The 26,973-nt window shown below is 33.3% G+C and overlaps 1 protein-coding gene across 9 annotated transcripts in view; it reads left to right on the forward strand.

Moving 5' to 3' along the window:
- The window catches only part of LOC105222066 (synaptotagmin 1), a 79,656-nt gene extending 56,641 nt beyond the window's left edge, over nucleotides 1–23,015 (forward strand). For 5 of the 9 annotated variants that reach the window (XM_049446703.1, XM_049446701.1, XM_049446705.1 and 2 more), the window contains 5 exons: nucleotides 4,921–5,035; nucleotides 7,812–7,945; nucleotides 13,683–13,959; nucleotides 14,088–18,273; nucleotides 22,193–23,015. In XM_049446703.1, the coding sequence (XP_049302660.1) occupies nucleotides 4,921–5,035; nucleotides 7,812–7,945; nucleotides 13,683–13,889 (456 nt within the window). In that variant the 3' untranslated portion in view covers nucleotides 13,890–13,959; nucleotides 14,088–18,273; nucleotides 22,193–23,015. The remainder of the gene's footprint in view (nucleotides 1–4,920; nucleotides 5,036–7,811; nucleotides 7,946–13,682; nucleotides 13,960–14,087; nucleotides 18,274–22,192) is intronic. The other 4 variants (XM_049446709.1, XM_049446710.1, XM_049446704.1 and 1 more) reach the window with 3 other exon arrangements.
- Nucleotides 23,016–26,973: the final 3,958 nt, after the last annotated feature.

Genomic DNA, 26,973 nt, shown 5'->3' on the forward strand with positions numbered 1-26,973 from the left:
CATTAAATAACGTTAAAGAGACTTTGATATTCTATATACTTCAACAAATCGGAAACAGCTTTTTGATTCAAGGCAGCTAATGTTCTGATAATAAGGAGCAGTATACTAATAATACTATCGATAGTATCATATCTATCAAGTATTAAGAACTAAAGTAGCTCGATCATTCTCAGTCAAAATCCGGAAACAAATATGCGACAGGATTAAGTTTCGTGAGAGTGAAGAAGAAAATATCAATGAGAAAGTAATCTATACTGTGACAACTATGGGATAATTAAAAGTATCCAAATCAAAAAATTCAGCTTTTTTATACATACATTTAGTATAAATACCCAGCTTTTTTAATACGCCAGACTTATTTTCAGACTGAATTACTGATAACCGACCCCTATTCAAAACTATATCAAGCGACTCAACGTCTAGTTCATTTTTCTCTAAAGGATTTAGTACGTTTTACAATTTGGTGAAGGCTTTTTCTCTTTTAAAATTCTCTCTTTCACTGTCTTGGTGTCTAAACTCTTCTGTTTGCTCAGTTTATTTTCATATATAAATATAGTATAACAGTTTATGTTTTTTATTTATATCTTACGTTTCAATGTAAAGAGCTTCGACACAAACATCAAACAACAAATATTTACCCAAACAGACAACCAAAATTTGTAAAAATAATTTTTATAAAATTATTTTGAAATTATTTTTTCGTTCACATTTCTTTGGTTTTAATAAAAAATTATTTAAACATCTCAAAAACTGTGTTTTTCAAAAAATTACCAAACACACATATTCAAGTCATAAAAACTCGTAATTATAAAAGTAACAAGACAGCAACAAAAAGACGTTAAAACTGAACCATTTAGGTAAGTGGTAAACCTATAGCATCCTACTTATTTTCTATGTAAAAGCTAAATTTACTTTTTTGCTAGTAAATTTTTTAAAGAAATACAAGCAAAAATTGTACAATATCGGGGCAGAACTTGTAAAAAATACTAAAATTGGCAGAAAAGTAGCTACTTTTTATTAACTCTTTATATGCATATATTTATTGAAGAATGAACCGAAGTCTTACTTTACATTTGTTCTCTACGTATGTCACCTCTATTTACTACATTTATATATGTAACTTAGTTTTTGAATGCCAATAATGATTATCATACTAATTAATAGTGTTTTCTTTGGTGACTAAATATAATTAAGTATTTTGAACTTAAAGCATATTTGAAATTTTCACTTCTCATATTTTATATGCATTTTTCAAATCTATTTAGCATTATAAGGCTTTAAACGCACTCATACACATAAACATATACATATAATACAAATGAGAACCGAAAATTTGATGGCAACTCATTTCTACAACTCACACTGTGACTCATTATACGAGTGATGGTTTTATGGACGCTCAGTTTTTCTGTAAATAAACAATACCGTTACTCAACTATTCTGTTTATTTTAGTTATGAAATACACTTTTCAACTACAATTAATACTGTGACATGATTACGTCTGTGTCAAGCGTTTTCAACTGGGTGTAAATGAACAAAGTTAGTTGTAACATTTTAGTTTCGAAAAAATACAATGAAAAACGAAAGTGAAAACAAAATTTTCATGTGTTAAAGTATTAATTTATTTAAGTTTACTTATTTAATTTCAGTTTTCCTCTTATTATTTTTATTGTCTTTATTAATGTTAATAAAAAGTTAAGCAAAATCAACTTAATGACTTAGTGATGATAGACAGCTTAATTAAGACCAAATTAGGCAAAAAATTAATTAAGTGTCAATTAGTCATTAATTGCTAAGAATAAAGTTGAATATGAAAGTGAAGGTCTGCTAATTAATATCAGGAAGTAAAATAGAGAAATTCAAACGATTAATCTACCAGATTTTCCGAAGTTTTTTGGCCTTCACAAAATAAATTCGTAAATAGAATTCGATTAGTTTGTTCAATAAAATTCAATTTTTCAACTATAAGGTAATAATAAAGCCTTGTCTATTACACAATACATTTTCATAAATATGATAAGCTGGCAAATACTATATTAACTATAAGTTTTGAATCGCGTATTTGGGAAAGTTAGGCCATTAGAACGTACTTGTATAAAATAAAGTCTTAAGTAATCATTCCAAGTAATTGCTGAATTGTAAGGAAATACGTTTTGAAAAAAATGTTCTCTTCTTGGTGCCTTAATTTTCATAATCTAAATTAATTGTATTAAATTTCTTACGAGGAAACTAAATCCCGATTGCCTGAGAATATGTAACCGGTAAATACTAAATAAGTGAGTAAGTAATTGAGTAGTTTAACACTCTATTACCGCAACAATTTGATCTATTTGAAAACTGTGTAACTATAGAAAATAGTGTACTTTGTGAATTATGAGAAAACAGTACCATGGTAATTGACGTAATTAAAAGAATATCTAAGACGCCTGTTGATCTTGTGTTTATTTGCTTTATGCTTTCTCATTTTAAACTTTATTTTAGTACACAAAATCTAGGTTATGTACACATTGTCTAAACTTGGTATGTAAAGGAACAACAAAAAGGGATCAACAACCATCCACAGTACAGTTGTCATGAATACCGACCGTTGCCCAACACACTTTAAGCAGAACAAATTTTAGCATATCACAAAAGGATAAACGAAACAAAAAACTATTGAAAAACATTGAAAACTTCTAAACTTAAGTCTATTCACTTACTTCTCTCTTATACCAAATCGAAGCTCTAGCAACTACTCAGAACTTTTAACAATTTTTTATGTTACAACTTTACAAATTCTGTTCTCTTCTTTTCAAGTTGAATTTATTCATTTATAATTGAGTTGTAAATTTGCGCTAAATTACCGTTTTTATGCAATTATATACCAAATTATACATATATACTTATATAAGTATGTGTTGAAATCGATGTTTGTGAGAAATTGTTGTTGTGTTGTAATCTAATACTTGTTTGGAATTCTTGAAACTGGTCAATTATTTATAAATAAGTATAATTTGGTGATATTCAAAGTAATTTATTTGATGATAATATATTTTGAACGAATTCAACGAAACCCCTACTCGGATCTCCTTATTTCAAATTAGTTAAATATTGCTTAAGGTATTTAGAACGGGGTTATAGTCAAGTACCTACTTGGCTTAAGTAATTGTGTGAAAAGCGTTGAGTGTTTATCCCTATGGCGTTAAAATACTCAAGTCAGAGGTTAAATATGAAAATATGCATAGATAAAATACACTCTGCTTAAATTATCTAAGCATTATTCGGACTCTGTTAATTCCTTACAGCCAATTCAACAAATTATCATCACTGAGTATAGCTTCTATATAACAAGAACAATGTAACCCACCATATATACAGATATTGTGACAAAAAAGTACCCCGAAATTGTAATTGTTGATTCTGTTTTATCAAAAATGCAAGAAAACGAGTAGTGCAAAGCCTTCAAAGGCGTTCAAGAGATCGTTGAACACATGCGTCGTTCTGGACGACATTCAATCTGGCAACATCTCTCGTAAGTCCGTTGGAATGATTTTGGTGGATACTTTGGGTCTTAAACGCGTTCTTGCTCGTCTCGTCCTGATAAGGCTGATTTTTTTTTTCAAAAAGACAACCGTAAATAGGTCGCTTTCGAGTCGATCGATCACCAATTCAAGGAGAGCATGATTTCGGAGTGACAGACAGTCAATAAAGTGTTCTATTTGGCGTTTGTGTGAGAACATCCGAGAACATTCATGGATTTTTCATGATGATAATGCACCATCCCATCGAGCCACGATTGTGACCGAATTTAAACCCAAAAACGCAATGAATGTTATCGATCAACCACCGTATTCACCAGATTTGGCTGCGTGTGATTTTTTTTTGTTCTTCTAACTGTGAAACCCATTTTCAGCTGATCGAAGAGATAAAACAAAAAGTGGTTCTAAGACTGGAATAATCGTTGGCATAACTTTTGAGGATTACTTCGAAGGCGACAAAATAAATAATAATTTACAATTTCCGGGTACTTTTTTCTCATAATTTGATATAATTCCTCAGGTGTTGAGTTATTTATTAAAGTTTCACTTCAGACTTTTACAATAACGGTATATGCATATGTGATTACATATATTTATTCTAATAGAATCTGTGATTGATTGTCTCACCCTAAATGATTCAGCCAGGGAAGTTCTTTTAAATTTTTTGCTTTTGTTGCCATTACTAGTGTTGACGAGAACTTAGCAATTTTTTTTTCTTTATGTGACTAGCCTTTAATTCTTCTTTTTCGCTGAAACTTTCACTGACTACTTTAACTTCAACCAAAAGTGCTGCCATCAATTTTGAAAGAAAAAAATCAATTTCTTAAATTAGAATCGAACGAACGAGAGCGAAATCAGGCTCATACGCCTTTTGAACAAAAGTTCGATATTACGTAGGGGAACTTATGAATTATTGTGCTTTCTCAAGTATCATATCTAAATCTAACCAAAAACAAAACAACCTCTCCAGTACGAACCCTCAATATATGTGTGCCATTGTATTTACTTGTGTAATTTAGAGTTTTCGATGTGTAATCAATTACTTATAAATAATTATATAATAAACGTATATATGTTGTTGTAATAATACGGTATCAATATGTATACCCATACCTATATACGCGCCATATTGACTTATATGTATGTTTGTATGATGTATGTATGTATGTATGTACCCAACTGAATACTCAAATATATATTGTATGTAGCTCAAGTGATATGTTGTGTGCTTAAATATTATTAATGTTTCAATTGTGTGAAATATATATTAAATGTATGTGCTTAAATAAATGTTAACGCAAATGAAAAATAATATTTTTGGATTTTTTTCTCTTTCCTTCTCTTCTCTTTGCCAATACTCTCATTCGATTTTATGACTTGTAAAAAAATATGTGTATATAGGAAAAGCTTGGCGACATCTGCTTCTCACTGCGTTATGTACCAACCGCTGGCAAGCTAACTGTGGTCATCTTGGAAGCAAAGAACTTGAAGAAGATGGACGTCGGCGGATTGTCTGGTAATAAATTGTGGCGCCAATGCGATGCAAGGAATTCGACAGTTTTTCAAATTTGACTTTTTCGTTGAATGCAATCGGTGGTTTTATAATTGCACCGTTATAAGCAGCGCGAAACCCGAAACAGTTATAAAACTTGCAAATCTGCATTCCAAAACGTGAAACTGTCGTCCTTGCATCGGACTTTTGCAAAACCGTTACACACTAATTGTTGTGTCCAATAAGTGTTTGTGTAGTTTTGTTTTATTTAGTACATGTAGGTATATTTACTAGTCTTTTCTCGGGGATTCATGCATGCCAAAATTACTTAATTACCTTTTTAATAGAAAAAAAAAATTTTATTAATTTAAACTCTTAAAATTGCTTGAGATTTTGTTGCTATATTTTTACTACTCCAATTCAGCAAGTGGGCGATTTTATGTACGCTATGTTTATATATATTTTTCAATTGCTTGCAAAAATTAGCTTTCGAAAGTCAATCCATGCAATATTTTATTAACTTTATTTCATATGAATTTCTTTGTTTTGCCTAAAATCGTCCATTCTCATTTGCCCTTTGGCGTAGCTTTCTAAATTGTGTTTTATAACTAACTTTCGATTTTGATTCTACGCTTCTCTAACTATACGATTAACAATTTCAACCACTCCTTCATTAAAAATCATCGATATTTTCAAATGGCAACACGGTGCGGCGCCCTTCATAATTTCCTACTTATGTTACTTTACTCTTACGACTAAAAATAAATGAATATTTTTGCATAAATATTATATAACATATGCTAGTTTATACTCGTATATTTAAATATAAAAAAATATTTATTTGTAAATGCAACAAAGCTGCTGTACAGCCTGCCAAGCATTCTCAAACGAACTCCAATGTAAAAAATTAAAAACTAATACTATACATAATATATCTGTATACTCTAAGCTACAGGAGGCTCGCACGTTTTGAACTGTACATCTTTGCTACCTTATCCGCTCGCTTTCATTTTCAACTCGTACTGTTTCGTCCTAATGCGCCCGCCTACGTGCAGCGGTGTTGCCTCTGAAAATATCAAATCCAGCTCTTCTAGGCTTTTACAAACATATGAATTGATGAAATCGTTTAAATTACCGTTAAATAATTTTAAATCAGTTGGTTAAAATAATTGTTAAAAAGAAATGTTATTCAATGTTTATTAGTTAGGTGTTATCTCATTTTCGTAAGTAATCGAACTACATGTTTTATTTAGTATTCCACGAACGCATTTGTGTAGCAAAACTCTTAAAAATGCCGGTGCCACTGAGTCTTCAGGAGCTTGGAAACTGTCTTTATGAAATAAGAGAAAAAAGGATAAAATCAAAGTGGTAGTTATACCATTTTTTCACCTCAAAAAGCTGCTCATTTTTTGACGATCAATATGGCATATAACTGTCATAATAATCGAATAATTTTATAAAACAACGAAAAATCTTTAAAGAAATTCATTAATTCTTTGCAGTAGTAAAGGGTAAAAGTTCGAGGTTCCCTACTTTTTTTAAAGAAAACACATAAAAATTTTAAACTTAATGGGTAATGTTTATCCGGAAAAACATTTTTTGGCAGTTTTTTTTTGAAGATTATCTTTTTCACGTCTCAGATGGTCCATCCGTTGAGTCCAATTTTCGATGACTCGTTCGAACATTTCGACTACTAACTGGCGAACGACACGCGTGACCTGAATCAAAGCGGGATTGTCCGCATAGACTTTAGATTTTACATATCAACACAGGAAAAAGTTTAACGGTGTGATATCACACGATCTTTGTGGCCAATCGACCGACCCAAAACGTGAAATTATCTGCTCATCATAAGTGTTCTCTCAACAAATCCATTGATTGATGTGATGTGTGGGAAGTGGCTCCATCTTGTTGAAAACAAATGTCGCCAAGATCATGAGCGCCAATTTCAGGCATCAAATAGTCGGCTATCGTGGCGAGATAACGGTCGTCATTAACGGTTACGTTCTCAGTGGCATCATTTTTTAAGAAATATGGACCGACGATTCCAACAGCCACAAACCACACCAAACCGATTTTTTTCTGAATAAAACGGCAGCTCTTGAATGTTTTAAGATTGCTCCTCGTCCCAAATGCAGCAATTTTGCTTTTTTACATATCTGTTAAGCCGGAAATGAGCCTCATAGCTGAACAAAATTTGGCTCGAAAACGTCGTATCTTCTTGGAACTGGTCAAGAGCCCATAGAGCAAAACGAGCCTATGTTGGCGCCAAATATCCCATCAAAAGGATCATTAGTGTTTAGTATATAAACCTTAGATATAGTTGATATGCAGTTAGGAAGATTCAGTGCACCGTTTGCTGTGTATAATTTGCTTTTAACTTCGTAATTAATCAATTTTTTATTTTTACTTACTTATTTATTTCAATTTTTGTTCTTTTTTTTTCTTGAAACAGTACTTTAAGTTGTTCCCCATAATAAATGTTTACAAAGTTGGTTTGAGAAAATTAACTATTATAGTATATATTTATACATATATATATGTAAAGCTGTTTTCTATTAAATTTGCAAATTTTATAACCAAGTTACATATATATAAACCTAACGTGGACTATACATATTTAAGTTAAATTACAAAAAATAAAAAAACCAAAACAACCCAAGCCACAAACAGAAATTAGTTCAACCAAAATTTAATGAAATTTGAAGCAAATAAAACAAAGTAAACAAATTGAATTGAATTGCAATTGAAATTTTGTATTTACTTTTGATTTTCTCACTTTCTCTTTCTATTTTTATAGATCCATATGTGAAAATTGCAATCATGCAAAATGGAAAACGTTTGAAAAAGAAGAAGACAAGTATCAAAAAATGCACCCTCAACCCTTACTATAATGAGTCGTTCTCATTTGAAGTACCATTTGAACAAATACAAGTATGCGAGAATGTATTATACTATCCTACTACTAACTACTTAAAAACTACTACTATTACTACCACTACTACTACTACTACTTACTACTACTACTACTACCACTACTTCTACTACTAACTACTTGAAAACTACTACAATCACAACTGCTCAAACAAATACCTACTAAAATTACTCTTATTACTACAACAACAAAAACTACTACTACTACTATGAACCCCACTACTACCACCCAACCAACGTTATATTAAATGTTCTCCCCGCTCCCACTCACCTGCCTTGTACTTGCAAAGTTATCGATGTTTTTTGAAACAGAAAAAAATACCGCAAGAATATTATAAAATCCCTACATAGCGAACTAATCCACTACATGTTTTGAAAGTCTACATTCAATGTTTTGTACATACCAAGTACCGATTGAGTTTGAATAACCGTTATATACCACATATCCGGCACACTAAAGTATTCGTACAGACGCCAAACAGCAAAACAAGCAAACAAACAAGTTACTACGTACCATTTAATTTAGACAAAGTACCAGTACTTAAGTAATAATGATTATTTGTAATCGGTGTTCGCTCAATAACCATAATTTTAACCAAAAAGGCTTCATTTTCGCCGGTTTTGATTTTTTCTTTGGAAAAGTCGGCTGCTTAGTTACTGTTATTATCATTTTTGTTAAAGAAAATTATTCAAGAATTTGTTGTTGTAAATAAGCAAAGCAAACTGCTGCTACATTTTCACTCGGCAAGAGTACCGCTGTGTGTATATACTTACATACATACGAGTACGAAAATGCTTTATTTTTGCTTTGACAGCGATATACACATGCGTACTTTGTTTTTGGCTTAACTGTTGTTTAAAAAGTGCCATATTTTTGTGTAGCTTACATAAATGTGTTAACAAATATTTGACTATTTGAATTATTTAAGTTCCTTTATTATTTATAATAACAAAATTAAAAAATTTAAGCAAAAAAAAATTTTGTTTTTTTATTATTTTGCGCTTTTATATTAGAAACAAAAATTAAACAAATTAATTATTGTAAAATTAAAACAAAAACAAAACAATCACATTGAACGGTGTTAGCCCGTAGGACTGTGCACGATTAGTCCTTAACCAATTTCTAACTAGTTTAGGCTTTCGTAGCGAGATACTCAATTAACGGCTTTATACACATACACAGGTGTACACATGTACATAAGTATTACTAAACAAGTGTATGGCTACATAGATTGCAAGAAATACTTAGTTCGCCACCCGAAGTGTGGTCTGCACGCGAATTCAGCGCAAACTTTGCCCACACACAGCAATGCCTCATACGGGAATGACGACGTGTAAAAGTCAGCTGACAGCAGCTGTGACGAGCTCAAAAACCCGTGTAACACAATTGTATATGTGCATGGAGAAGGACTTTATATCTATGTAGTTTGAGTTTCTCACTCAAGTTTTCTTTTTGTTGATTCACTAATCGAAAACGCTTTCGACTTGACACTCTCAACACTCAAACACTACTCAAACCAATGCAAATAATCGCATGTATGCAGGTGGTATTCACTGCGGGCGGCAAGGAGTTCAACGAAGGTACAAGTATTTTAATATTATTAATTATTATCGAACACGTCAAGAATTTCATTGAATTTCATTCCAATTGAGCAGAATCCTTTGCTTCAGAAAATTGCTGTCCTGTGTTTCACATGCGATGTAAGAATTTTTTCTTCGAAATTGGCTATACTTCTGGTCTCCCTGTTCATAATAGTATGCTAAGAGCTGAACTACCACTACCTAGCAGTTTCAGGTAGCTTCCTTTACCCCTTTAACTGTGTAACTTTGGAAATGAAAGTGACTAAAATAAGATTGTGCAGCGGATTTATGTTGAAGGAAGCCCGCATTATTTAAAAATTCTTGTCTTTCAATTAAAAATCCTCAATGATAATTTCTTAGTACTAAACACGGTAAATAGTTTTCTAAACTGCACTCACCAAGTGGAAATCTTCAGTCCATAACTTAACACGACAATATTGCGTCTTAAGCGCTTTGTATTGATTTCGGGTTTCAGCACCACCTATTGTGGTGTTCTAAAACTTCGTTCATTCTCGCCATCCATTCAGTGATCAGCGATGAAGACTGTCATATTACTAATCCATAACACAAACTGACCGTCAATGATTTCGCGCTATGCCCACTGCTTATAGTGTTATTTCCTAAGTAACCCATCAAAAGTCCATTGATTGCCCCATTGTACCATTCTTACGCAGTGAAGCTTCGTCCTTTGATTTTTACACGATTTTGAACTAAGAAAGTGTAGTTACGTTCTCACAACTTGCAGCTACCTTCTAAATAGATACTTCTATGCTTTACATTTTGACGCAAGAAGAGTAATTTACTAATTTGAGCTGCCTGCCAAAATGTTTGTATGGGATACAAGTTCCTTACCATACAAAGTGGAGGACATGACCTAGCCAGCATAGCTGCTGTCTCTTGATTCGCTAACCAATATCAATGTCGTACAGCTCATCGTTCCATGTACTGCAGTATTCGACGTTGCCAATGCGCAAAGGACCATAAATCTTCCACAGAACCTCTCCATCCACTGATGTACACCTTCCACATTATGAAAACTGTAGATGGCTGTAGTACGTCACACCTGGCAAAGACAGCCCTTTCCGTATCGTATTCTTCGTATGAACTTTCCCTACTTCGTCCTTGAAGTGAATATCACCACGATACATTTTACATACTCACCACTATAAGGGGTGGGTACTCCTTACAACTCCTTCACTCCTATTTATTTTCTAACTAACTAACACTTGGTAATACAAAGCTTCGCTACTGAGAAGCTCCCAAGGAGCTACAGCGTGAAATAGTCAATGTACATACATATAAATATATATATACTATACATATGTACATATGAATATTGTCGGCGTCAATAACGACGACCGCCATGGGTTCGTTGTTTTGACACTGTCTTCTGATTTGATACGATATTACAACAGCAATAACAAATCGCAAAACAACAACAACTACAACAAGCACTAGAACTACAACTACAAGAACACTGCACAACAAGAAAAACCAACAAAGAATAGTAACAAATGCTAACGGGCGCAAGTAGCTGAGAGGAGTAAATTAAAAGAAAACTAAAACTAAAGCATAAAACAATAAAAACAATTGAGAAGTGAAAAAAGCGAAGACTAAATTTACAAGTCGTCAAAACTTTTTTGTGGTCCAGTGTTGTAAATTATTAGTTTTTTGAAATCAATTATAATTTTTGAAATACACTGGTTTATAGACACACATACATACATATATTTTATACAATTAACTTACAAATTACAAATTTACAATGTATGTAGTTAAGATAGTAGTAATGTCCCGAGCGTCAGCTAGACCCAAAAAGAATGTAGCCGCGTTGTTTCGTGTCAGTCAGGCTGACCGCTCTCACGCCCCCTTACTGTGATACTCAATAGTCCCTGTACGCTGGACTTCAAACCAATACCAAAACACACACAGCAAAAAAACAACTTCGCAAAATGGGATTGAATATTATACATTTTCGTTTACCAGTATTTAATGAACATTATTCTTTGGGCGAAGACGTCAACCCAGACGCCGCGTAGCCCCGTGTTCGTAAAGAAATTGTTCATTTAAATATCACCAAAAAAAATATAAATAAATATTACAGCAATATCTCATATCCATTGACACTGTTTGACATAATCGCACCGTTATACTTATGTATGGGTGGCGCTACGGCCATTCTACTCGCTCTTACATACTTATTTACCACATACAAAGCTTATGTATGCTAACTTTGTGATAAGCGATCAATAAGCACTGCCTCAAAACCACCAGAAAATGCTGAATGTAAATGCATAATCGTACATATTACATATCGAAATGAGTACATACATACATACTTAGTGCAATTATAGTTTTAGAATAGATCAAATAGCTAATTAGGTTAGAAAAAACCGTTACTGCTGATATTTTTCTTTATTTGCATGTGTTTAATAATACAATTCGCCGCTTAAGTGATCGATCTTGACTAGTAAACGCCTAACACTAAGCTATTTTACGTTAAAGCTTCCATTTTTGTATCTTTGAATCAGCTTGATCAACTTACTCGTACATACTTAGCAATTAGCTTGTAACACTCGTTTTTGTATAATTCAATATACTATAGTGCAAAGTGAGCAAATTTATGCTTTCCATTTTCAAATATGTAATTAGTGAAAAGCATCTCAATCCCAACCAAACTGCAGAGAAGGAGTATGCTCAGCATTCTTTCAAATACAGTACACAAAAGCTCCGCTTTACCAGCATCATATGGGTTATGTTAGGTTCTCGATTAAAGAGATTATTTGAACCATTAAGTTCCCATGTGGTTGCTCACTAGTTTTCAAAGTTTTTGAGGTTATAATTCATAAAAATGGTATTTAAATAAAATTCTCCATATGAAAGGAGTTAAACGCTACCACTCTTAAGTACTTAAGCACTTTCTAAGTCATGAAAAATAATATCAAGTCTGAGGCCAATATAATACAATTATTGTAAGCTTTTTTCGACCTTAGACGTATTAGCTAATAGAGTTACCGCTTATAAGGGGTTACATGGATTTCCTCGGGTGAAAAACAGCCTTTTCAACAATTTTATCTCGTATAAAAAATTAAATATTTTATTAGAATTTTTTATTGTTAAAAACATACACTATTAACAAAGAAATTCTGAAGTTTTTGGAAAAAAATGCTCGAGAAATCTTGCCAACCAACTTCAAAAACACAGTTTCGAGAAAAACGAGTTTTAAGACGGCACACTTAGCCTAGTTAGCTTATAGCACACAAGTTCTCAACGCTGTATCTCCGAGACTATTACTCGAATCAACTTGAAATTTTAGGACAACATTCTAGAGATGTTGTAAAATTTAATAATAATTAGATTTTTTGAAGCCCGTAACCCATATGATCCCATAAAACATCCTAAATGTTGTTTGAGAATCATTATACGTATAAGCAGTAAGCTTTCAAAGAATTATTTTAGCCTAGGCAACTAAGAATTATGCAGTTCTAAACTAAAAGTTAATTTAAGAAGCCTTTAGAACGGGTCTAATAAAAAGACTGATCAAAATAGTATACAGAATAGATTATTTTGGAAACATTTAATGATATTTTAATTAGAATAATTGCAATTTAGAATACTACCCTCTTTTGCTCAAATATAATACACTTGATATTATTACATATACAAAATTTGTTCTCGTTGTTATTAGTAATCGTAGTTAGTGAGTAATTATATTTAAGTATGCCTAATTGAGATAATCACCATCCAACTCCTCCAACCAACCCGCAAAATTGCACAAACCTAGCGTTAAACTAGTTGTTCGTGGTGCACAACTCCCCCCACTTCTCTGCTCACTCAGATAATCATGCGAAAGATCCTATTTTAACAACTACAAACAAAAACTCTTCTTCTTCAACAAACTATAGAACAAACCCAAAGTCAAAAAAAAAAATTAAAATAATTAATTTACATTAAATTTTTTTTTATATATAAAGATAAATAAAATATTTATATTAAAAACAAAAGAACAAGAAACATGAAAAACTGTGACCGCAACAAATGCAGGAAATTTGCTATAAAATATTATACACAACTTACTAATCTATTTTACTCTTTACAAATACGCAAACGTTTTGCTGCGATTTTGATGCAATTCTTTTACTGGATATTATCTCAGAAAATCTGTCTCGTCGTTACTGTTGTGGATTACGATCGTATCGGTACATCTGAGCCGATTGGACGCTGCATACTCGGCTGTATGGCTACCGGCACCGAATTGCGGCATTGGTCCGATATGTTGGCCTCACCACGACGACCGATTGCCCAATGGCACACATTGAAGGATCCCGAAGAAACCGATGAAATACTGAAGAATATGAAGTAAAGTGACGGGGGCGGTTTATGTAGAAAGTACTAAGTAGGAGGTGTGAAGAATGTGAGACGTGAAGATCAAGGTAACAAGCTATATATAAATATACCATGGTGCTTTCACTAACTACCATAAATACATAACTTGTATGTCTGTATTTAAACAAAAAATGTATTTCTAACATTAAGATTATTGATTAAACATTTTTAACAGTTGTTCATCAATACAATGAATTCATGTAGTAAACGCAAAATAAATCAACTAACATATTTACATACTCACTATGTAATAGTTACCCGAACCGTACCGTACCGCAAATGAATGCTAGAGATGATAGTCTAACATAACAAATATAAATTAAAATGCCGTCAACAACAAGAAAAAACAACAGCAACAACAACAAAACAAAATAAATCAAACACATAATATACAACAAATTACCGAACAACCGAACAACAACAACAGGCAAACCGCTCATCATTAGTTCCACATAGAAAAAGTATAAGTCTTTGAAGAAGAAACGTCTTATTCGCATAAAAATATACATACATACATCCTATATATATATTCATATATATATATATATATATATGTACATGAACAAAAATAATTTAATTCTTTGTTAGTCCTCGACTCCGACCTCGAAACCAACAATCAAACACACCGCGTTAAAACTAACTAGAGAAATTTCTAAAATGTAATGAAAATGGTAACAAATTGAAATAAATATAACAGGCGGTGTAAATACAGCATTATGCCTGTGCAACGGTTCGCTGTAAAATGCAGCTTTGGCATTCAAAATGGCCGCGGTGAGGCGAGTCGGTTATGAAAACAAACCAAACGCAAGAACTACTCTTAGACAAATATTTAAATAATTACGAAAATCACATGCATGCATATATGCAGAAATATGTGTGTGTATGTAGTTATGTATATGAAAAACCAAAAACCAAAAACAAAACTCTGTAACTGTTGACTTCCTGTTAAAATGTTTATATGAAATCATATGCAATGAATTAAGACGCATTGCATTGTACTCTACTGTATTGCATCGTCTAGTATATATTGTGACCGTATTGTACTATATGCATAATTATATATACATATTTATATATATATATAGATATTGAGATGCCTCCATTGTATCTACGTATGCTCTTTCCAAAGTTGTTTGTTTTCTGCTTTCAGCTCGATTCTTTAGAAAGGAAGCACTTTTTTCACAATATTATATTTGTTTCATAATTTGTATGTATTGTATTTAAGTATTGAGGGCGATGTTTCAAATGTTAAAACTAAATTTACCGAAACATGCTAATTAAAAATACAAAAAAAAAAATAAGTATGAAAGTAAAAATGAAACCTTTAAACCCAAACCAAAAGAGTATAAATTAAAAGATGCAAACATTAAATAAAAGATTTTCAATTTCTTAATACTGTTTGCCATTTTTGTCATTATTCCAATTGTAATGTAAATTGTATTTAAATTTTAATTAAATAATAAAGTTGTTGAACATTTACGCCATAAGCAAATTATGAATTTTTCAATTCAAAGCGATTAAAAATACTAAAACTAATATTTACGCAGCAAAAATAATACAAAAAAAAACACTGACGCATGGGATGTTACATTTAATTTCGTGTAAGATAATGCTCTAAAGACGCTCATTGTAGAACACAAAAAATAAAAACTTGCATACATAATTGGGGTTTCTGGCAACCAAATTTTTTTATAGAGAGGAAATTTTTCCACTATTACAGCAACACAAAAATAAAACTGGGTTTGTGAACGGAATTCTTGAGCATTAACTTAAATTTCAGAACATGACAAAATCTTTTTAATTTTGGCACACTTTTGCGCCCTTTCTAACGATCGAGAGATCTCTCTCATGACAAAAGTTTCGAAACAAAAAGCTTTTGGATAAAATTACAAAATCTCAAAAGGAGTCTGACAAACTTTTCCACAAATCTCATTCGTGCAGTTTTTTTTTTAACCAGTTTCCTCTTCATACCAAGCAAAGTAGTGATTTTCACATGCTTTCTTTGTCCAATAAGTAAGCTTAAGAGATTTGGTCTTTGAATTAAAGCAACGTTTTAAACTTTTACTTCCGCTACAGTTATGAGTACGCACAAAATGTATCTACTTTATAAGCAGTTGCAATCGATAAAGTCAGACTTTTCTTAAAGAAAATGAATGAATGGCATTTCTTAAAGAGTGTGCATAGCAGTAATGTTGCAAATAACAATTTTCAATGTTACACAGCGCATTGCGGATAATAAATCTAACTCCAGTGCCCCGAAATTCGCAAAACAGCTGGTAAAAATATTCTCCAGCCAAAACCCCAATTATTGTCCTATGCTTGAATATATTTGTACAGCTCATTTATGTCCATATTCATCATTACTTACTTACTTCTGTACCATAAATATTTAAATTTTTTTTTCATAAAACACACCAAAATAAAGTTAAATTTTAACCGTTATGTTTAAGTAAGCATCAATTTACTTTGAATGCATCAACACACCAGCATATGTATGTGCATAGCATGATTGCATTTCGTATATGTTTGTATGGCTATGTAAGTGTAATCTATATAGAAAAATTACTAATTACAATTAATTAATAAATTAAATTTAAAAAAATATTTAATGAATCAAGTTAAAATAAATAAATTGTAGAAAGTTTAACTTCACGCGTGATTGCAAAAAGCAAATATCATCGGTTCTTGGAAGCCAACAAAACAATAATTTAAATACTTATATATATTGAGACGGCATAATATTAGTAATTACATACAAATGTACAAGAAAGTTTTTATGTATTGTGTGACAGCATTTCAATTACACATATAATTTTTCGAAATTGGCTATTGGTCGGTCATCGATTAAGACATTGTTTATAACTAGTTTAAGTGTCTTTTTTTAATTTTGAAATATTTTTGTTTAAGAATAGCGTAATATGTATATATATATATTTCTTTTTTAGCGTGTGTAGGCCTAATTTTACTACTAGTCTACTTTAATATTTAATTTTATATTTTCTATTTTGTTTTCTTTTTTTTGGATTGAGTTCAGCTCAATTTATTAATGACTTGTCAATTTCATTTTCAACTTTTCACCTTTTGCTTTCCGCTGAGTTTATCTCAATTAATTTCAGTAATGTCTTGTCACTTTCATTTTTACCTTTTCACCACACTGACGCGTTAATCGATATTTGAGAGATGTGCTTTTGTGGCATGCTGCTTTTATTTACTTATGTAAAAATCGTTGGAGTTTATATTTAATAAATATATATACACGCATATATATATAAATATATATATACAAATAATAATAGATATTTAGAATTTGAAAACTCATATTTAATACTACAATTAAAATATTTAAAGACATATTAAGAACAATAATAGTTATTACTGCTAATTTATACTATATTAAGGATAAATGGTTAAGGCAGACAACTCAGCATGCAGAGAATTAAACAAAAACAAAATACAAGTATATGTTATTTCAATGGTAACAAAACAAGCATAAAAACGAACATAACTAAACTTATTTTAAGTGACAAAAAGAAATGCAACAACAAATATCATTGTTATGAAGAAGATACCACTATTGATTTTTAAACTAAATAGAACATTAATAATGAAGATATGTATATGTTTTTGTCTTGTAAAAATATAGTTAAGGTCTACACACAAACTCGTACCGAAACTAAACATACTGTTAAATGGCAACACACACAAATAATGGAACACTGAAAGCAGTTACACTGACATACATAAAAAACGGCAATATATTGTTGCTGCAAATTTTAAGATAACTTTAATTTCGCATAGCAAAGTTTGAATATTGAGAACGGCTGTACCGTTCTAAGCGCCATTTGTCGAGTAGAATGCTGGGGCGATGATACATGATGATGATATGCACGAAAAAACTGTAGGCGGTGTAAAAATGAATAAAAAATTGCTATGAAAAGTTAAACTAAACAAAATTAGATTACACATAGTTGCACTATACAAACATATATTATACATATTAAATAATAAAAACAAAAATTAGAGATAAATAAACATATATATATATATATATAAACAATACCTATATACCACAAAACAAAGACAAAAACTAAAGCGACACTATTTAATAATAATAATAAAAGAAGATTGTTAATTTTGATTACAATGAGGCATACATATTATTAACAATTACATACATAAATACGAGTATAATAAAAATTGCAAGTGAAAATAAAAGATTGGTTTGGTTTTATTTACATACATTAAGACATTTCAATGACACAGTGACACTTGAAACACACCACATTTTGTATTTACCGCAAAACGATATCAAACTCTGACATTTGCATGTATGTATATTAATAAATTATCGAAATCGCTAGGTTGAACTTCCATCTCTGGATTGACAAATAAAATCAACACTGTTTAATTTAATTCAACAACTCTTTATTTCACAACTCGTCTACACTATAGCAGTTTACTCTTAGCACTGATTGATTACGTTGGCGCTGCCACGGCTTATATAGCCACGCACTTCTCGCTAGATGTCGATGTGTCCTTCTAGAATATTGCGTCTAGAAACCACCAGAACATACTGCTATACGGCGCCAGATGTCGCTAGATGCCGATGTGTCCTTCTAGAATATTGCGTCTAGAAACCACCAGAACATACTGCTATACGGCGCCAGATGTCGCTAGATGCCGATGTGTCCTTCTAGAATATTGCGTCTAGAAACCACCAGAACATACTGCTATACGGCGCCAGATGTAGCTATTGCTTCGACAAACAAACAGCCGCGGCGCCAGATGTCTACAATAAGACAAATGCTATTCCATATACCTACAGCTATTGTTCATAATAATGGATGCATATAGCAATACAAATACAACTTAATACTACTTTTGTAACACTGCCCTCCACTAAAGCCTAATCGTCCCGATTAGGCACAAATCCTCTTGAACCAAATGGGGCGAGCCTCTCCAAATGTACTACTTTCATTTTACATCGTGCTTTTCCATTCCTTTGTATGCGGTATACCACGTCATTAAGTCGTTTTATCACCATATAGGGTCCTTCCCAGGCTGACTGCAGTTTCGGGGACAAGCCTTTCTTTCGAAGTGGATTGTACAATAGGACCAGATCACCTTCTTCAAAACCTTTTGAATTTGCCGCTTGATCGAACCGGTCCTTCATCTTATTGCTCATCAGATGCGTATGCTGTCTTACCATTAGATGCAATTCATTCATTTCTTCCCTTAAGGCAGAACAATAATCTCCATCATTTCTTACAGCTGTAGGATTCGTTCCAAACTTAAGATCAGCAGGGAGTCGCAGATCAGATCCAAAAATAATCTGTGCTGGCGTGTAACCAGTTGTCTCGTGCTTCGCTGAACGATACGCCAGCAGGAACATCTGGATGCACTTGTCCCAATTCCGTTGATCTTTATCAACGATTTTCCGCAGATGTTCTTCGAGCGTTCGGTTGAATCTCTCTACCATCCCATCTGATTGTGGGTGTAACGCTGTAGTCCGTGTCTTGTGGATGCCCAATAATGTACAGACTTCTTGGAAAATGGTAGATTCGAAATTCCTGCCTTGATCTGAGTGTAATTCGACGGGCACTCCGAACCTTGTTATCCAATTTTCTACAAACGCTTCGGCTACTGTCTTCGCTTCTTGGTTTGGTAAGGCATATACTTCTGGCCATTTACTGAAATAGTCCATGACAACCAGTAGATATTTGTTTCCGGCCGTACTGGTTGGGAACGGACCTGCAACATCCATTGCGACTCTTTCAAATGGCGATCCCACGTTGTACTGTTGTAGCCTACCGCGACTTTTGGCTTTAGGACCTTTAGCTGCCATGCACTCTACGCAATTACTTATCCATTCTGCTATGGAATCTCGACAACCGATCCAGTAGAACCGTTGTTTAATCTTCTCTATAGTTTTTGTAATCCCAAGGTGCCCTCCACTAGGTCCATTGTGATATTCTTTCAATACTTTCGGGATCATGGACTTCGGTACTATGATCAGCAGACGAGAATGTTTGCCATCTTCGCTTTCCCAGGTACGATGAAGGTATCCATTAACGAGGTTTATGCTGTTCCATTGGGCCCAATATGCTTTTGCCGTTGGACTCTCGTTACTTATTTGTTCCTTTGGTGGTCGTACCCCATTTTCTTTGGCCATTATCAGCTTTGCAAGATCAGGGTCCTCCAGCTGATTGATTCTGATGCGGTGAGGAGTCCAATCATCTTCAGGTTCTATATTCAGTAATCGCACGTCGATTATACCTTCTTTTCCTTCTGATTTGGAGCAATGTTTAAATTCCAGTGGACAAGGGCGATGTGATAATGCATCCGCATTTTTGTGGTGAATCCTCTTTCGGTGTTCTGTTGGTTGATTCCGTTTTGATGGGTTTACCTTTATATTGCAATTACGGGCAAAGTGACCCGCTTTTCCACAGTTGAAACATCTGCCTGTTGTATTTACTCGCTGTGCAGCAATTGTCTTCAGAGTCTTCAATATTTCTTCCATCAGCGCCGGTTGTTCCATTTCAACCCTTTGTACTTTGTGTGCTGGTTTACTTAGTAGGGAAGCTGTTTCCTGTGTGAGGGCGTGCGAAACCGTTTCAGCAAACGTTCTTTTTGGCAATGCATATGTGGCGCGTTTGGTGTCCACATCACGAATTCCATTTATGAAACATTGAATTTTTACCCTCTCAATGTAATCCACAGGTGCATCTGCATTTGCCAAATGAGCCAGTCGTTCTATTTCAGTTGCGAACTCTTGCAATGACTCGTTCATCTTCTGACCCCTATTTTGCAGTTCGATCTGGTATATTTGTTTCCGATGCTCACTACCATATCGTCTTTCTATCGCACTCATCAATGCCTCATAGTTGTCCCGTTCACAGTCTGGAATAGTCTGAAGGATTTCTGCCGCAGGTCCTTTCAATGATACAAACAAGGACGCCACTTTGTCCGCTGCATTCCAGTTATTGGCCATTGCTGTCTTTTCAAACTGAAGTTTGAAAATTTGAAATGGAATACTTCCATCGAATGTGGGTGCCTTCAATCTTGGATTATTTGTTGATGGTGCAGGGCCATGCAGTTGCAGTTCTCGCATACGATTACTCAGTTGGAGAAATTCTGATCTTAAATTTTCTTTGTCATTTTTTATTGTGCTTAATTCGTCTTCAAATTTTGAAAACTTCTCTTGCACTTGTTTTTGTAGTTGTGTAGTATTTTCCGTAATCTGTTGAACCAAACGCTTTTCTAACTGTGATGTATTTTCAGCTATTTGCGTTATTTGCTGTGCCAGACGATTTTCTGCCTGTACTGCATTTTCGGCCAGACGATTTTCTGTTTGCACTGCATTTTCTGCCATTTGCTGTGCCAGACGATTTTCTGTTTGCACTACATTTTCTGCCATTTGCTTAATAGCCACTAACAACGTGTTCATGTCTACACTTGATGATGTTCGTTGTTCTTCTACTTTCTCTTCTACCTTTGTAGAAGTTTCTGGCCCAACAAATTCGAACTCGTCCACATTAATTCCATCCGCTTCCATTGCTTCACGTAATCGTGCCTGCAGATCCGCCTTTTGCCCGCTTATCGGCAAATTACGCTCCTCCAGTTCCTTTTTTAATTGCTGAATTCTCAATTCTCCGAATTTAACCATCTTGAATTTGGATTATTTGACAATCCCACTTCTGACACCAATTGTTACGAATTTACTCTTGCTAGTTTACTTTGTTAGGTTCGTATCTCTGGATTGACAAATAAAATCAACACTGTTTAATTTAATTCAACAACTCTTTATTTCACAACTCGTCTACACTATAGCAGTTTACTCTTAGCACTGATTGATTACGTTGGCGCTGCCACGGCTTATATAGCCACGCACTTCTCGCTAGATGTCGATGTGTCCTTCTAGAATATTGCGTCTAGAAACCACCAGAACATACTGCTATACGGCGCCAGATGTCGCTAGATGCCGATGTGTCCTTCTAGAATATTGCGTCTAGAAACCACCAGAACATACTGCTATACGGCGCCAGATGTCGCTAGATGCCGATGTGTCCTTCTAGAATATTGCGTCTAGAAACCACCAGAACATACTGCTATACGGCGCCAGATGTAGCTATTGCTTCGACAAACAAACAGCCGCGGCGCCAGATGTCTACAATAAGACAAATGCTATTCCATATACCTACAGCTATTGCATATAGCAATACAAATACAACTTAATACTACTTTTGTAACAATATATTAATAAATTATCGAAATCGCTAGGTTGAACTTCCATCTCTACGAAAGAACTTAAGTACCTCTCTCTCACTCTCTCTTTTTGAAAGAACGAAAGAAACAAGTACCCGGCAAAGATTTGGGTACCATACCTATGAGTTAAACGGTTAGCAGAGTTAGCGCAAGAACTCCTACTTACATACATACATAAGTAGTCATTTGTAAACCATTTAAAACTTATATATACATACATATATATAAATATATATACATATATACACATGGAATATGTGTGCACACTTACAACCATGAAACTGCTCATCTAGGCAAAACTAAACGAATGAAAAGTAATCAAACTAAATAAGTTAAAAATCTAGTAAAAAATCGCAAAATCTCAAACTAACTTTCATTTTGAATAGCCGACACATTGGTACAGATCTGATAAGTCAGCTTAAAGACAGCAGATTTGCTACAGCACTACCATGCCCCTCTCTCTCTCATAGAAAAGGAATTTATTTTTCAAATAACCAACCGAAGCTGTAGACTCAAATCCACAGCTCAAAAAGTTTTTCATATTTAATTTAACTTATCTTGAAAAATTATTAACAAATGTAAAAAAACTCCGTTTTGGACACGTTGAAAGCTTTATTGAGAGATCAGTGTTATAGCAAAGAGAGGGACTGACGATAGACCGAGGAATTTTAGCCGCACCGCGCATTGAACCATTTCTCGAAAATTTTTATAAATCTATAGAATATCAATTTTATATTTTATATAAAATTCAAGATAAAAAATTCAAAATCACTGGGAACATACGCAAAAATATCACAAACAAATGCAAAAAATATGAAAAAAAAATAAAATAAATAAAGGCAAACAAAAAATCTTGATATAAAATATACTAGCAAATGGAAATGGCATACAAATAATCATCTATACATAATCATCAGCAACGCATAGTATGAATTAATCAGCTAAATACAATTGATATACAAATATACTGGCATAGATATGAAATACCATAGTTGTACACACACGTACCGGAATGCACAAAGTTTCAGTAGAATAAAAGTTCGAAGCAAATTATAAAAATAAGGCAATTAAACGATGTATGTAAAGGAGCAATGATAGGTGGGAGCTGAAAAAGTAGAGTAGTGAACGCTTAATATACACACTTAACTATTTTTGTGCGATTAAAAGGAAGTCACGGAAAATACTGACACCGGCACCGGCAATCTGAGTGAAAAGTTTCTCGAATTTTTGTTACGCTTTTGGTATTTAGCTAATATTATTTCCAGACGTTGATAGGCCAGTGCCTACTTACATTAATTTTAATTATCTTTAAATTTATTACCCACTCAGTAATAGAGTTTTTAAATAAGTTTGGCAACCGCTATTTTAGGCCCAAAATTTTTGCATTATGTTTAAACCGTTAGGCACAAAATTTCAAACCGCTCATCATCCACGAGACATACACAGCCTCATTTGCATATTTTACATACCAATTTAATGTATAAATATTTATAAATATATATAAATTAAAGTGTAAACAATTTAATATTATTATTATAAAAGTAATTAAAATGACTTATAACGAAGCTGTTGATCACTGGCGTTGTAATGCGGCAGTGAGCAGGAATAATGTTTATTAAAGTTCAACGTAATTGTATTTAAAGAGAGAATTTTATTTAAATGCAATGACCTATGTGCAGATATTATTATGAATTTAAGTATTACAAATGTATTGAAACAAAAGAAAAACTGAAGTGAAATAATAACACAAGAGAACAACATCTGTAGTTAAATAAATACAAAATTTATATAAGTTAAAATAAAAATGTTCAAAACCATAAATTAATTGCTATGTTTTTTTTTCTTTTAACATAAGAATTCTTCATAACAGGGATTTTCATAGATAACATTTTTCTTTGGGTGGGAAAAAATTAATTATAATTTCCTTTTCCAAATAGGTTGTAGAATTTTTTTTGTTTTAATTAAGCCACAAGTAATAAGAGGGCAAAAAATAGTATAACTTTTTAATTTAAATTTCGCGAGAAAATACATTCGTCGAAATATTTATTTCTAGGTTCGTATGACAGTCAGTGACATCTGTGCCAAATGTCACCTTAATGTAATCATTTGTGTTTAGTATACGCTTGTCTTTCTGAAGTACATAAAGTGCATTCGACGACTTTTACGATGATTAAAATTATTCAACAAAGAAGTTCCAATAAATTTTGTGTGCGGAATGAAATTTCTGACGCCGAAACGTTCAGAGTATTGAAAGAGGCCTACCGTGTCAATTGTTTGTCGCAAGCAAGTGTTCTTGATTGGTAATAATTATCCAAAGAAGGTCGAGAACGTGTTGACGACAAAGTCCAGCACGGCCCTCATAATCAACTGGCAATCAACACGTTAGTAAAATAAAGGAATTAGTGCTTGTGAATCAACGATTAACAGGCAGAGATCTTACTAGCATCGTTGAAATATTGGAAGGATCAGTTTTGAAAGATCATTTGGGACTAAGAAAAGTGAAAGCACGATTAGTTCCAAAACCACTAATTTTTTTTTTCGAAAAGCAGCGTTATGTTAACGTCTGTGAAACAATGCTTTCCCATTACCAGGATGTCGTGAAACGTATTATTACTAGTAATGAGTTTTGAATCTACGACCCGGAAACAGATGATCAACCGGCCGAATATCGTGAAAAAGGTGAGCCACATCGAAAGAAACCACGTCGAAACAGACCAAAAATCAAGGCTTTGTTGACAGTTTTCTTCCATTATCGAAGTGTGGTGCTTCCTTCAATCGCAATGTTTATAACTTCATAAACATAGGTGTCAGACACATCAGATACACCCTTAAACGCGTTAAGAACGCTGGCGATAGCGTGGTGGTCTGGACACTTTTTCCTGGAACGGCATTCGGCTATTTGTGAATGTAGACGGTATAACAGACCAACTTTCGCATCTCAACATTCTTAAAAATACTATGCAACTATTAACGTTCGAATCGATGCGTAAGAGTTGATTTTGACGCATGACAAAGCACTCAGCTAAAAATGTGAAAAAAATGTGTTAAACATTTCTAATAAACTTTTTAATTTTCTAAACACGCAATTGTTAACTTCGTTAATTTTTGTGCAATTTAAACACGATTTTTTTATTGTGTAACGTGAACGGTCACGTTAGACAAATTTTATCTTTCAGCAATCTCTCGAGTTGTTATTCGACGATTTGCATCGATCAATGAGTTTTATTATATCTCAATTGGCTTTAGGAGGCCTCCCAGCACGTGGTTCATCCTCTAGATCGAAATTCTCGGAACGAAATTTTGCAAATCATTTTTAGCATTAGCGTTCGGTCAACACATGTTTTCCGTACCCATCACAACTTCTGATTCAACTGTATTTTTCCTTTTGATAATAAAACTGTAAAATATGCCGAAAAGCTGTTATCGATCTTCCATTTTCGATAAGGCACCAAACAAAAATTTTTCAAAAAGTTTATGAAAATTGTTTAAAAAACGATTAAGTGTGAAGTTGACTGCGAAAAAATTCAACATGAACAGCTCATCAAAGAAATAACTGAGCGAACGACCCTATATAGCTCTTTTAATCGTAATATATAATATAGGGTGGGCCATCTTACGTTTTAAATTTGAATTATCTATATTTCGACATTGGAAAAGTCAAATACTATTCGGAAAGTGTCAGATATTCAGTAAAAAGTCTAAAATTTACGAAATGGGTCGCTATTCACTATTCTACAGCTCGCAGATTGGGCAGAAGATTGTTTAACCGAGGATGGTCAATTTTACCGAAAAATCATTTTTTCGGACGAGGCTCATTTCCACCTCGATGGTTACGTTAACAAGCAGGATTGTCGCTTTTGGGGCACAGAAAATCCGCACGAAAAGCCAATGCACCCAGCACGAATCACTGCATGGTGCGCATTTTGGTCTGGTGGAATCATCGGCCCATTTTTTTCGAAAATGAAGAAGGAACCGCCGTAGCCATCAATGGTGAGCGATATCGCGTAATGTTAACCGAATTTTTCTTCAAGCAAATTGAAGAGGAAGACTTGGACAACATTTGATTCTAGCAGGACGGTGCTACGTGCCATACAGCAAACGCTACACTCAATCTTTTACGCCCTATCTTCGAAATTTAAAATTGTATAAGGCCCACCCTATATTTACAATGAACAAAAAAGCACGGAATTTCGAAAAATATCCACCAAAAAACTTCACCAAATAATAAAAATATTCTCAAAGTTTAAAGTTACATAGTTCTCAGATCCTCTCCATAAAGTTGAATCAGTCAAGTATGCTGACAATAGCTCCTTTTAGATCCCACTCATACATCATGAAAACTGCTAAAAGTGCGATAACGCACTAAATAAATACTGCAGAAGCATTAAATTTCTAAACGACCAATTTTAACAAAATTTACACATTACATGGTGAAAATGGGCGTTTACTTTTCTTAATCATAATTTCAATTTTTCACTTTGCAGTATGTAAATTCAACACTAGTGTTGCGTGTTGAGAACTTCAGATGTGCAGACTCGCTTTCGGATTCTCGTTTTGTATGGCCATGCCACTACACTACGGGCTGCGTTTAAATAGCACGCAGGTGTATAGTAATGCGCGGGCGGGCTGCAGGTGATTTTGTAGCTACTAATAGGTACGAGCGCCTGACTGAACACTCTCTAACTGTGACCCTTAGTAACGTTATTTATTTATATATAACTCTTTTTAGTTTAGTATCCAAGCAGTCGTATTTATTTTTTAACAATTACTCGTTTATTTTTAGATTCTTCTGAAGC

The sequence above is a fragment of the Bactrocera dorsalis genome, chromosome 1 (genome assembly GCF_023373825.1).
Source record: "Bactrocera dorsalis isolate Fly_Bdor chromosome 1, ASM2337382v1, whole genome shotgun sequence".
NCBI classification, from domain to species: domain Eukaryota; kingdom Metazoa; phylum Arthropoda; class Insecta; order Diptera; family Tephritidae; genus Bactrocera; species Bactrocera dorsalis.